This window comes from Artemia sp. Qi Xiang Cuo, chromosome 12 (assembly GCF_049724085.1).
Source record: "Artemia sp. Qi Xiang Cuo chromosome 12, ASM4972408v1, whole genome shotgun sequence".
Taxonomy (NCBI): domain Eukaryota; kingdom Metazoa; phylum Arthropoda; class Branchiopoda; order Anostraca; family Artemiidae; genus Artemia; species Artemia sp. Qi Xiang Cuo.
Genome location: NC_142805.1, coordinates 1,575,003 through 1,588,548, shown reverse-complemented (window position 1 = coordinate 1,588,548; position 13,546 = coordinate 1,575,003). Strand labels below are relative to the sequence as shown.

Genomic DNA, 13,546 nt, shown 5'->3' with positions numbered 1-13,546 from the left:
GATCTCAGGCGGCTTGGCGCAGCAATGAGTTTTTAATAGTAAACACAAATGGGCCTCTCATGGAGCTTTAAAACCCTTTTCGAAAAAAATCGTTTCACCTCGTAAAAATCTTCTTCAAAAAATGTTTTCAAAATTATGGTTTTACAACTCTGCGAGGTAAAATCTTCATAGGTACAATATAAATACTGGAAAACGGTGTTTTCTGGCAATCTCTGTGGTATTTGCTAAGGGTTAACAGATGAAATAATATTAATCTATCCCTCAGTAGTACCACTAAATTGCAGAAAAATGAGGACTGTAAGGAAAGGAGCGCAGAGACATGAAAGATTGAGAGAGAGAGAGAGAGAGAGAGAGAGAGAGAGAGAGAGAGAGAGAGAGAGAGAGAGAGAGAGAGAGAGATAGAGAGAGAGAGAGAGAGAGAGAGAGAGAGAGAGAGAGACAGAAAGAAGCAGAGAGCTTCAACTGTATGTAAAAACCTAGAAAACTTACTTCTGGTACATGAATGAAGATTGTAGAATCTTCGCTAGAAAGGGGCATTTCGATGTCATTGAATTTGGCCGGTAGACCTGAAATAAAATCAGTGATCAATATGGAAATGTTAATGCTAAAGAAACATGGGTTAACATTTCAAAAGTTCTGCTCTTCACAAACCTTGTCTGACAATAGAGGAAGCATCCGGATTGCAGCGGTAGCTTGCAACCTAGCAAAAGACGATCACGAAGAGAATTACATCGCTGAAAGGTGTGTATGGGTGTGTAGAGTGGTCATAACATCATGGTTGCAGCTGTAACTGTAGTCTAGTTTATAGTAAAGAACGACCTCTAGCCCATGTTAACTGAAATAATCAAACAGTTCGTGGTAACGAACTGTAAGTAAGGAACGACCCGGCTCAATAGTAACCGAAACTCTAAAAAATTGAATTTTGATACCAATAGATAGATCAAAAGAATCATATATTTATGCTGATTTCAAATATATAAGTTTCATCACGTTTAGTCTTACCGATCAAAAGTTATGCGCCTGAGAAAATTTGCCTTATTTCGGAAAAAAGGGGGAAACAAATTCATAGAACTTAATTGAAAATCACACCATCAGATTCAGCGTATCAGAGAAACCTACTATAGAAGTTTCAAGCTCCTATCTGCAAAAATGTGGAATTTTGTATTTTTGCCAGAAGAAAAATCACGGATGCGTGTTTATTTGCTTTTTTTTCAGGGGTGATCGTATCGACCGGGCGCCGGATTTCCCAGCATTATTTAAATTATAAATTGCATTCTTTTATGGGCTTTCCCCGTGGAAAAAGCCGCACTACAAATATATAACAACTGCATTTACTAGCACCACAGTTAAAATGTGTCAGGTTTTTCTTGTTTAGTTTGTCATTTTATCTTGGGTATTAAGTAAAAAAAAATAGACGTGTTTTTTCAACTGAAAGTAAGGAGCAATATTGAAAGTTAAGGCGAACAGCAATTATTCCGCATATCATTTTGCCAAACAGCAATTATTTTGCCCCCTGCTGAAACCTTCGCTCGCTACATAAAAGTTTTTTAGTGCTTCGAAAGAAGGTTCTTCTTAGAAATTAAATTAAAAAAAACAAGTTTTTTAAACTGAAAGTAAGGAGCGACATTAAAACTTAAAAAGAACAGATATTATTCCGTATATGAAAGGGGCTGTCCCCTCCTAAACGCCTCGCTCTTTACGCTAACGTTTTTTATTGTTTTAAAAAATAAAGTTGTGAGACAGAGTCAAACTTTAGCGTAAAGAGCGAGGCGGTGAGGAGGGGACAGTCCCTTTCATAAACGGAATAATTTCTGTTCGTTTTAAGTCTTAATGTCGCTCCTTACTTTCAGTTTAAAAAACTTGTTTTTTTATATTTAATTTCTGATCTTTTTTTAGTTAATGCAGCTTTTATTTTGGCTCACAGTCATTGAATAAGTAAACAAAATTTGCATAAAAATTTTACTTTTCTTTTGCTAAATGGTTGTCTCTAAATTTGGTTCTGACGTAATTTCCAAATTAACTTACGTAACGAACTTCTATATTCGTATATTTTTCTTCTGGCAAAAAATACAAAGTTACAGATTTTAGCAGATATGGGCTTGAAACCTATGTAAAAGGGTTTTCTAATACGCTGAATCTGACGGTGTGATTTTCATTAAAATTCTTTCACTTGTAGGGGATGTTTCCCCCCTCTTTCAAAATCAGGTAAATTTTCTCAGGCTCGTAGCCTTTGATGAATAATACTAAACTTAATAAAATTTATATATTTAGAATCAGCATTATAAGCCCATTCTTTTGATACATTTATTGACATCAAAATTCCGTTTTTAAAAGTTTCAATTACTATTGAGCCGTATCGCTTGTTTTTTTTAATTATTTTTTTATTACGTATATGCTATTACGTATGAAGGGGTTCTCCCCTTAGTCAATACCACGCTCTTTACGTTAAAAGTTAAAAAAAATTTTAACTCACAAACCCCTGAATCACAAAGGTCGTTTAATTAGAATAGATAGCTAATTGAAAGCACTAAAAAAAACTGTAGCGTAAAGAGCGAGGTATTGACTTGGGGGAGAACCCCCTCATATAAGTAATAATTTCTGTTTGTTTTAAGTTCTAATGTTGCTTCTTACTTTCAGTTGAAAAAACTTGTTTTTTTTAAATTAATTTCTGATCGTTTTTTTAAATAATGCTTGGAAATCTGGCACCCCCTTCATAGAAATGTCCCTTACCCCAAAGAAACATCCTCCACGGAAAGATTCTCCCGAGTAAACTCCTCCTCCAGCCCCCCCCCCCCACCAGAAAAAATCGTTCCTGAAAATGTCTGTATACTTCCCAATAACCAAGACAATACGTAAGCAATGGGCAAAGTTCATAACTTTCAGCCCTTCCCCTGGGAACTGTGGGGGATTAAGTCATCCTAAAAGACATATTTATTAGATTTTCGACTATTCTGAACAAAATGGCTATCTCGAAATTTTAATTGGGTGACTTCGAGAAAAAAATGAGCGTGGAAGGGGGTCTAGTTGCCCTCCATTTTTTTGGTCACTTAAAAAGGGCACTATAACTTTTAATTTCCATTCCAATGAGCCCTCCTACGACATTCTAGGACCACTGGGTCAATACGATTACCCCTGGGGAAAAGAAAAAAAGCAACAAAAAAACAAATAAACATCTTCTGGCAAAAAATTGAAAATTCCACACTTTTGTAGATAGGAGCTTAAAACCTATACAGTAGGGTTCTCTGATACGCTGAGATGGGTAAGACTAAACTTGATGAAACTTATATATTTGAAATCAGAATTAAAATCTGATTTTTTTATGTATCTATTGGTATCAAAATTCCATTTTTTAGAGTTTCGGTTACCATTGAGCCGGGTTGCTCCTTACTTAAAGTTCGTTACCACGAACTGTTTGATCAATGATCTGTCTGTTCAGCAGTCGTTCTTAAAGAATTAGGATAAAAAAGTTAGATTCTAGCGAAAAGCGAGGGGTTGAGAAAGGTACAGTCCCCCTCATATACGAAATAATTTTTGTTGGTTTTAAGTTTTGACTTTGCTCCTTACTTTTCGTTGAAAAAAATTTTTTTTGCTTTTTTTGCACATTCGGAATCAGCATAAAAAAGCCGATTCTTTTATGTATTAATTCTTACCAAGTTTCGGTTACTATTGGCCTTAGTCGCTCCTTACTTACATCTTTCTATACTCTATTCTATATGTGTATATACACTATTAGATTGGTTTATATATGCATATATATATATATATATATATATATATATATATATATATATATATATATATATATATATATATATATATATATATATATATATATATATATATATATATATATATATATATATATATACATATACATACACATATACATACACATATATATTAGATACACTTCTAAACTACTGGAACAAAGATTAAAACTCTTTGGAAGTATACTGTAGTCAGCATCATAAGAAACGCAGGGTGACCAGTTTTTTTGTAAAAAAAAAAGTAGGAAAGAAAAATTTCCCAAATTTCCATCAAAATCACGTAATCTATTTGCGGTGTATGACAAGGACATGACTGATTCCCGAGGACCGAAGGTCTGAGCTCCTTAAGATGTTTCTAGAGCGAAGCAAGGGCCATAAAAAAGTCCGCGAAGTTGTCTGTTGCAGATAGATAGATGTATATGCCTAACAAGGTATACACTGGGTTCAATTCCGGTTGACACAAGATTAGGCGACAGGCTTGCTACCACTCCACGTAAAAAAGACCTGGCAATTGGAATGTGTCGACAATCGTCGACACCCTATGCACCATCAAGGGCTCTGGAAGATGTTTATTCCTTTATTTAAACGTTATATACATAAAAAACACTCCACAACTAATGAACCAAAAATTCAAACATTATGAAGATAACGTCATAAGAAAACGTGGGACAGTTTGTGTATATATATACTTACAGACATCCATGCGGTCTAGTATAGTGGTTTTCAAACTGTGATCCTCGGACCCCTGGGGGTCCACAGAGGTATCGTATGAGGTCCGTGGTAGATTTCGGTGTTTCTTGTCTTATTACACAATTATCTTTTTAGATTTTAAGTTTGTAGACGCGTAAGATTTTTAGTAGAGGTTAGCGTTTGCTATAGACTCGTATGGATTGTAACGTAGCTTTCAATATTAAATTTACATGGGTAAAAAATTTTATCAGAATCTTCCTTTAATTATATTAAATAAAAAACAAGTTTTTTAAACTGAAAGTAAGGAGCGACATTAAAACTTAAAACGAAAATACTTTAGTACTTTTCTTGAAGGGACTGAACACGTCACAACGACGCTATATTTAAGATAAATGTTTTTTTTGTTTTAAAAAATAATTCTTTTTGGCGTATTCAAAATTTTTCTTAACGAGCAATGCGTTGTGGAGGGGACATTCCCTTTCATATACGGAATAATTTCTGTTCGGTTTAAGTTTTAATATCACTCCTTACTTTCAGTTTAAAAATTTTTTTTTTTTATTTAATTTCGGATCGTTTTTTAGTTAGTGCAACTTTTATTTTGGCTCACCGTCATTGAATAAGTAAACAAAATTTTCATAAAAATTTTACTTTTCTTTTGCTAAATGGCTGGCTCTAAATTTGGTTCTGACGTAATTTACAAATTAACTTACGTAACGAACTTCTATATTCGTGTATTTTTCTTCTGGTAAAAAATACAAAGTTGCAGATTTTTGCAGATATGAGCTTGAAACCTATGTTATAGGGTTTTCTGATACGCTGAATCTGACGGTGTGATTTTCATTAAAATTATTTCACTTGTAGGGGATGTTTCCCCCCTCTTTAAAAAATAAGGTGAGTTTTCTGAGGCTCGCAGCCTTTGATGAGTAATACTAAACTTAATAAAATTCATATATTTAGAATCAGCATTATAAGCCCATTCTTTTGATACATTTATTGACATCAAAGTTCCGTTTTTAAAAGTTTCGCTTACTATTGAGCCGTATCGCCTGTTTTTTTTTTATTGTTTTTTTTTATTACGTATATGATGGGGTTATACCCTTAGTCAATACCACGCTATTTACGTTTAAAGTTAAACCCTTTTTTAATTCATACACCCCTGAATCACAAATGCCGTTTAGTTATAATAGATAGCTCTTTTGAAAGCACTAAAAAAAAAACTTTAGCGTAAAGAGTGAAGTATTGACTTAGGGGAGAGCCCCCTCATATACGTACTAATTTCTGTTCATTTTAAGTTCTAATGTTGCTTCTTACTTTCAGTTGAAAGTACTTGTTTTTTTTAATTTAATTTCTGATCGTTTTTTAAATAATGCTTGGAAATCCGGCACCCCCTTCATAGAAATGTCCCTTAACCCAAAGAAACATCCTCCACGGAAAAATTCTCCCGAGTAACCCCCTTCTCCCGCCCCCCTCCCCCCCCCCAGAAAAAAATTCTTCCTGAAAATGTCTGTATACTTCCCAATAACCAATACAATATGTAAGCAATGGGCAAAGTTCATATCTTGCAGCCCTTCCCCTGGGAACTGTGGGGGATTAAGTCATCGTAAAAGACATATTTATTAGGTTTTCGACTATGCTAAACACAATGGCTATCTCAAAATTTTAATTGGGTGACTTTGAGATAAAAATGAGCGTGGGAGGGGACCTAGTTGTCCTCCATTTTTTTTGGTGGCTTAAAAAGGGCACTTGAACTTTTAATTTTCATTCAAATAAGCCCTACTATGATATTTTAGGACCATTTGGTAAATAAGATTATCCTTGGGAAAAAAAAACAATTAAACACGCATCCGTGACGTTTCTTCTGGCAAAAAATGCAAATTTCCACATTTTTGTAGATAGGAGCTTGAAACCTCTGCAGTAGGGTTATCTGATACGCGGAATATGATGGTGTGAATTTCATTAAGGTTCTATATCTTTTAGGGGGTCTTTCCCCCTTTTTTCGAAAATGAGCCAAATTTTCTCAGGCGCGTAACTTTTGATGGGCAAGATTAAACTTGATGAAACTTATATTTTTGAAATCAGAATTAAAATCTGATTCTTTTGATGTATCTATTGGTACCAAAATTTCGTTTTTTAGACTTTCGGTTACCATTGAGCCGGGTCGCTCCTTACTTACAGTTCGTTACCATGAACTGTTTTATAATTATCATCATGGGTAGTACGTTATGAATTTATACAATATTCTACATATATGCATTTTTCGTTTTGTAGTTCCAAATCGCCTTAAGTTTCGATAAAAATTCATCTTTTACTTAAGAAAAATATGAAACTATTTATATAATACTATAATTATCCAGTATTTAAAACTAATTAGATTAATTATACAGTTGCAAGATAATTATAATTAATTATGAGTTGGGGCTGCCACTAAATACTAAGCTAAAATAATCCAGCTACAAAGTTGAAAACTGAAGCAGAATCAATTAGGAAAAAGCAATTATTTTAGTAAAAAAAAAAAAAAAAAAAAAAAAAAAAAAAAAAAAAAAAAAACTATCCACGATCGAATTTAATATGCACAAGAAATTAGGAGCGGGTGGGCTGATTGATTTCAATTTTTTCGTGATGTTCCTAATTAGAAAAAATATGGGAGGGGGAATGCGGCTCAAGAATATTTTGATATTAAATGTCTCCGATCCAGCTGAAATTTAATAGAGGGTAGTCCCTGCCTGGAAGATGACAATGTGCCAAAAATTGTAAAGAGAGAGTGGGAAATGTGAAGTCATGATAACAGGCGCACAAGGGCCGAAGGTCCGAGCTGCCGACCATAGCCAGCGGAGGGAAGAAAAGTCAGTCTATATTTAAGAAGGTCGAAGCCCGCTCATAAGAACCAAAGATCCGAACTACCATGCACAGCTCAAGTGGGCCAAAAACAATAAAGAAGTTTTAATTTCATTATATAGTACAAGCAAACTAAACAAAAATATGGGTCCACCCCAGAAAAATTGCAACAGAAAGGATTTTTATACCATGTTGTAGAGGAAAAAAAGCTCAAAAACATATCCAAAGTTACACATTCTCGGTCGACGCAAAACTAGTTTTTTTTTTTTTTTTGGTTTTAGTGTCAATTTTTCATTTTTTTTTCTAAAAAAAAATGGACTGTCGGTAAGTGTTCGTTTCTCTGTATATGAAGTACCGTGCCGATGTAAAATGAAGAACTGAGCCCGAAAATGAAAGCAAATTTGATATACAATGTACCAGAAAAAAGTGTCATAATCATCAATATGTGATTTTACCCTTCTCATTGTTGTGACCTCTTTTTCAAGATACTATCAGAAGGCAACTATTTTGACAAAAAGTGACCAGCTGAGCCCAAAATTCAAAGTAACCTGATGTATTGTCTACCAGAAAGCCCGTTTCATATTTATCAATATGCACTTTTTTATTTTCATATCACATGTTTGTTTCAGCACTTATTGTCCACCAATTTGTCGATTGTTGGTAAAAAAAAAAGTGGGCGGATAAATTATGGTTGGCTCGTTTAGAAGACCAGTTAACGCACAGAAGGCAGCTACACCACTTTCATTACCTTCGTATGCAATAAATTATATCGACGTTTCGTCCCACGCTTTGTCCAAGTGATTTCTCGGATAAAGCCGTGAGCTAAAAAGTCACAATTAAAATTACCCCGATTTATCATTTATTTAGTCATGTTAATACCCGTGTTTGATATCTGGCCATCTGTAGGTAAAAAAAGTCATTCGATATATCCCCCACCTAACAAGCTAAAAAAGTTTCACTGCGAATGTTCTCCTTTCCTATTGGCTTGATATTTAAAAGTAAGGTATCATTTTTGTTTGGGTCATCATTTCAACCAAAGATCTTCAGTCTGAAATTGTAAGCTAATGTATCCAACGGTATGCAGTAAAATTCTGGATCAGTGGAGGGTGGAACTACATCGTGGAGGGTTCAGGACTTAGAGAAGTTCTTGAACTTGTCCACGCACCTAACACTATTACCCATCTTGCCAGCGGGAAAACAATCACCAGGGCAATACGTGGCCATTTTCTGGTTGACGCTGCGCTACATGCTATTCTGCTTTCCAATGTCTTTCTTAAAGAAATTCCCAGTATTTCTGAATCAATTCTGCAGCCTGAATAAATATTGGAACTCAGAAACCTGGACACAAAGCTTATGAACAAAGAAGCGACCATTGCGGATATAGAAGGAAAGCCTTCCCTTGAAAAAACAGTCGGATTCACCGATAGGAACAGACTGGAACTGCTCCAATACACAACCTCGAAACTGTAGCTCTAATACTCCTGTGGTATCCGTACTGTGAAATTTCTTAAGAGCCGAATGATCTGGGTCATGGGATCTCCACTTAAAATCCACCTTTGACATGCTACCTTATCTGGCGGCATCTGGGCACAACAATTAGACAAGATCCTGCCAGATTTACCTCCAGAGAAGGGTTAAGCTCCAAGAAACCCATTCTGCCGTTTATCCAGCCTTCCAGAATTGGATGCATGCGATCAGGAGTCCTTGTAGATTCTGGGCTGGGCTCCCCGTAGATCTTGTCATTGAGCAGGAAATCATGCGTTGTCTCAAAACGGCTAGTGGCTTTACTGGTGAAAGTGGTATGACAGGTATGGCAGGTTCAAAGGTCTTTATGGGTTCTGTCTCAACCAATCTGATCTGCACTAAATCTTCTGATGGAGGGTATATCACAGGTTTTCTATGGAACTAGTGAACGAAACAAGGAAACGTCCAAGCCTATCACCATTTAATGGGGATCTTCAACTAAGAAACATCACCAACGGTCAGATAGCCTACGAATCTGCCAACGTTGATTTTGCTAGCGATTTAGGTCTAAAAATTATTGTCTCCATTTCTGGAAAGCTGGTTTCTGATTTTGTGTTTCGACGAAAACAACAGGCACTTCAAATTGTCATAAAGCCCAATCCACGAGGAGACCACAAAATAATGTACTCCACTTTTCTTTTCCAGAGGTTTATTATACTAGCAAAGTGCCTCAATTTCACGGAATCTAACGACTTTCAACATGAACCGTATTCATACCCCATCCCACTTTTGACAGTCATTTCTAGCTCCGGTTTCCAAACAAGCCAGTTTGCCAAGCCTATAGCACAGGCTTGCAATCTTGAGGAGCGCTCTACTCCCCTTCCCAAAGGTATTCGATATATCATCAACGATGGAGCTCTTCTGCATTGAATTTCATGGGCCAAAAACGAACGATACTCCGAAATCCTTGACCATTATGCTACTTACCCAACACAAAAGCATCCTTCTACCACTATTGTGTTCAACGGCTACGATGGTGGAGCTACCATAAAGGATATGACCCAGTCGAAGAGAAGTCGTATAGCCGACCGTGAGATCTTTTTCACAGCAGATATGAATAAGCTCTTGTCCTGCAAGAAAAACAAGGCCAGGTTTATCTACGCGTTGGTTGTTTATCTTCAATCAAAGCGCTTCGTCATAGTCCAGACATCAGGTGATGCAGACGTCCCATTGTGCTAGCTGCTGTTTATTCTTTCCGGTATTACGACACTACCGTCATTGGAGAGAATTCTGATCTTTTGGTTCTATTGTGTTATCATGGTGCCCTATCAAGCAAGAAACTATTCTCTGCACCTGAGCCGAAGTCGAACAAAGCTCCCCGAATAAGGGACATTCATAAATTGAAAGAGAAGCTGGGTCAAGAGACATGCCATCTGATTCTTTTTGCTCAAGCTATCTTAGGCTGTGACTCCACTTCATGGATCCACAGTGCGGGAAAAGGTCTTGTTCTGAAGAAGCTAATGGCAGATGCCGATTTTCGTACATCAGCTTCAGTTTTCATGCTTGGGCCAGCTTTGAAGGAGGAAGTAAGGGTTGCTGGAGAAGACGCTCTGCTCATGATATATGGCTCTTCAAAAGGGGGAAATCTGGATGAACCCCACAGGGGAAGTTTTTAAAAAGAAGGTGACTACTGCTAGCACGTTTGGCCAGCACCAAGTTCAGGTATGGAGTGGAGATCCTAATTCCGAACTTAAAGTCGAGGAATGGCGTTAAAAAATAAAGATGACTTCTTGTATCCATTGACTACTCACCAGCTTCTCGTCTGCTTCTGAAAATCGTGAAGTGCTCCTGTCAACTGGAATGCAGCTCAGCGAGATGTAGCTGTCTAAAAACGGCTTAGCTTGCACTGCAGCGTGTAAAACGTGCAGAGGGACAGCATGTTCTAACTCTCCAAGAATCAAAAGCTATAAAGATTAGGAAAACGTCGAAGCTTAGATATCTGAATCAAAAGAATAAGTTGTGTATAGTAGGTCGGAGTTTGATTCTGTGTTTCAAATGTTCATTCAGTTGATTCAATAATTTTTTCAGTTGTGAAGACTAGTCAGTGTGCTGATAATAGTTAATTCTAAGAAGTATTTAAATGTCGGCCGCTGAAAACTAGTTTCATAGATGACTTCCCTTTTCTAATATTTTTCACGTTTTAATGAACATCTTGCAATCACTTTTTTTAGGCCGACCCATCAGGTGATGGATCCAGCGACGATCACATTCAGGCTAACTAATCATTAGATCTCAAAACCAATAATTTAGCCAGTGAAAGATGGTCTGGTAAAAAAAAGGGGGTCACGACCACGAGAAGCGTAAAAATCTCATATTGATGATTATGAAACTTTTTTTTACACATACTGTACACTAAATTTGACTCCAGTTTCGCACTCATCTCATCTTTTTACATCGGAATAAAATTTCAGTTCAAGAAAAACGAACAATTACCGGAACTTTTTTTTGTTAGGAAAGTGAGAAAACTGACACTAAACGCAAAAAAAAACTAGTTTTGCATCGACCTAGAATGTGCAACTTTGGATATGTTGTTCAGCTTTTCTTTTCTCTACAACATGGTGTAAAAATGATTGCTGTTGCAATTTTTTGGGGGTCAAACTTTAGTTTGCCTGTACTAATAGGTTATTTATAAAATTCATGTTGATCGATTTTTATAGTTACTTCCAGTTTAACTGTATCCCAACCCTCTTTTCCCCAATTCCCAGATAAAGCCTTAGGATACATGCAAAACTTTACTGCTTATTTTTTTTTCCTTTTACAGACAGAGAGAAATGAACATAATTCTCATACTTCTTTAGGATGGTGTCACATACAGCAGTGGCGTAATTTCGTCAAAACCCTGGAGGATGGGGCAAATTGGAGCCAATTTTCCCAATTCCAGTGAACATGACAGTGAATAATGAGCCATATAATACCATTTAAAGCAAATGTATACTAAAGAAAACTGATCTATTTCTGTGGGTGCTTGAATTATGTAGGCTTATCTTAGTTTTGACAAGATTTTTGAGGACGTTAAATTTCAGCTGGGGGGGGGACTGGAGTTTGGGGAGGAATGAACTGCGGTGTGTGGAGGAGGGGGACAGTTGTCCCCCTGCGCAACAGAAAATTACACCTGTGACATAAGAGCATGATTTTGAAAGACTGTAAAAAGCTGACATTTGCAAAGGTGTGGTGAAAAACATACAAAGGGACTCCTCAGCTTGTTGACAATGTTTTCATATAAATAAATCTTTTACCTCTGTCAAATAAGAGATTACAGCAACGTAAATCACATAGGGGATATCCTATACAGATTGCATGAACTTATTTCGATTATCAAGTCAAAGATATACAAAATAACTACATTACAAGACATGGTTCTTTAAAAAAAATATGGGTCAATCACAAGCTCTCTGGACTCCCTTGGGTGACATGAGATATCCAGTAGCATAGTCATTTGAAAGGTAAAAGCAAAAAATAATAAAAATCAAAATTATTTATGTTTTGAACGGAACCACCAGTCCCAAGGGTTAAATAATTAACAAAAAAATTATGGATTTGGCTGAAATAATTTACGGGGGATTTTAATATATCCACAAGTTTTACCTAAATAGCTTTAATCAGCCTAGAAATAGCAAACAGAGTGAACAAAACTTAGGGTTAATTTCATAGCTGGCATTAAAAGTCACAGGTAAGTTTGGCATCGTACTACCAGGATTGCTACAAAAAGACAAATTGCTTTGTAGTTTATAGACAGAGGCCCTAAGGAAGTACGCCTGTATACTCATATTGGAGCAACATCGAATCTTGATTAGTCCCAGCCTTCTGATTAGTGCCTGAATGCTTACTACATATCGTACTTGTATATTCCAACGTCTGTAGGATAATCGTCATAAATAATTGCGGGACCATGTAAATCTAGGTCTTTGGGCATAGCTATACAGTAGGAATTACCTGATAAAAGGGTGCAAAGAAGTTTCACTGAAAAAAAATATAGAAGGCAGCACTGATAAGACACATTTTTCGGAAGAAACGTAATATTTTACATGCCAATTGACGCTTTTTTATACCTGTGTTGCCATAGAAGGACTTTCTCATGGTTACCAGCCCAAAATTTTTTTTACAACAGCCCTTGGGAAAATCAATAAATTATTCTTTTATCTGTATTTTCTATCATAAAAAATGTAATCTAAATGCATCTATTCAAACCAAAAGCGGGTATAGAGCAAAATCTGGGGGGGGGGAATGTGACAGGGGCACCTATAGTTGACCAAATTGACAAGTTTATTAAAAAAAAGCGTTAAAAAAAGAGAAAAACAAATGAGGGCGCAAGAAAAATCTTGGGCGTGACGCACTCAACCCACCCCTTACCCCCTGGATCCGCCCCTGATTTAAACCAGTAAATCCAGAGTCATAAAATCAAAAAAGGGTGAAAATTGTCTACAGCTTCTTACAAAAAAGAAAAAAAAATCTTACCATTTATTTGGGATTGCAAAAGTAAATTTTGCTCTGGAGAGTACGGTTTGTTAGCAAACTGAACCGAAAGTTTACGGCCTTTTTTAGTTCCTGCAATAAATAAACATAAATTTCAAACTATAACTGGCTGAAACTGTTCGTCTATTTGTCATATTTTAGAGAATCCTGCCCAAAAACAACTCAATCTGTCCAAAATTAACAGTAAAAACAGTTAAGTAAAATTTACTTTCCTGCTGTTTAAGATTTATTTTGGATTAATCAGTACCCCACTGTCT

The 13,546-nt window shown here is 36.2% G+C and overlaps 1 protein-coding gene across 1 annotated transcript in view; it reads right to left on the bottom strand.

Moving 5' to 3' along the window:
• LOC148945648 (uncharacterized) overlaps positions 1 to 13,546 on the bottom strand; it is a 105,733-nt gene that overhangs the window by 60,134 nt on the left and 32,053 nt on the right. Inside the window, exons 3-4 of the mRNA XM_089098527.1 lie at positions 13,272 to 13,361; positions 490 to 566 (exon numbers count right to left, since the gene is read on the bottom strand). Of these exons, the coding sequence (XP_088954653.1) occupies positions 490 to 566; positions 13,272 to 13,361 (167 nt within the window). The remainder of the gene's footprint in view (positions 1 to 489; positions 567 to 13,271; positions 13,362 to 13,546) is intronic.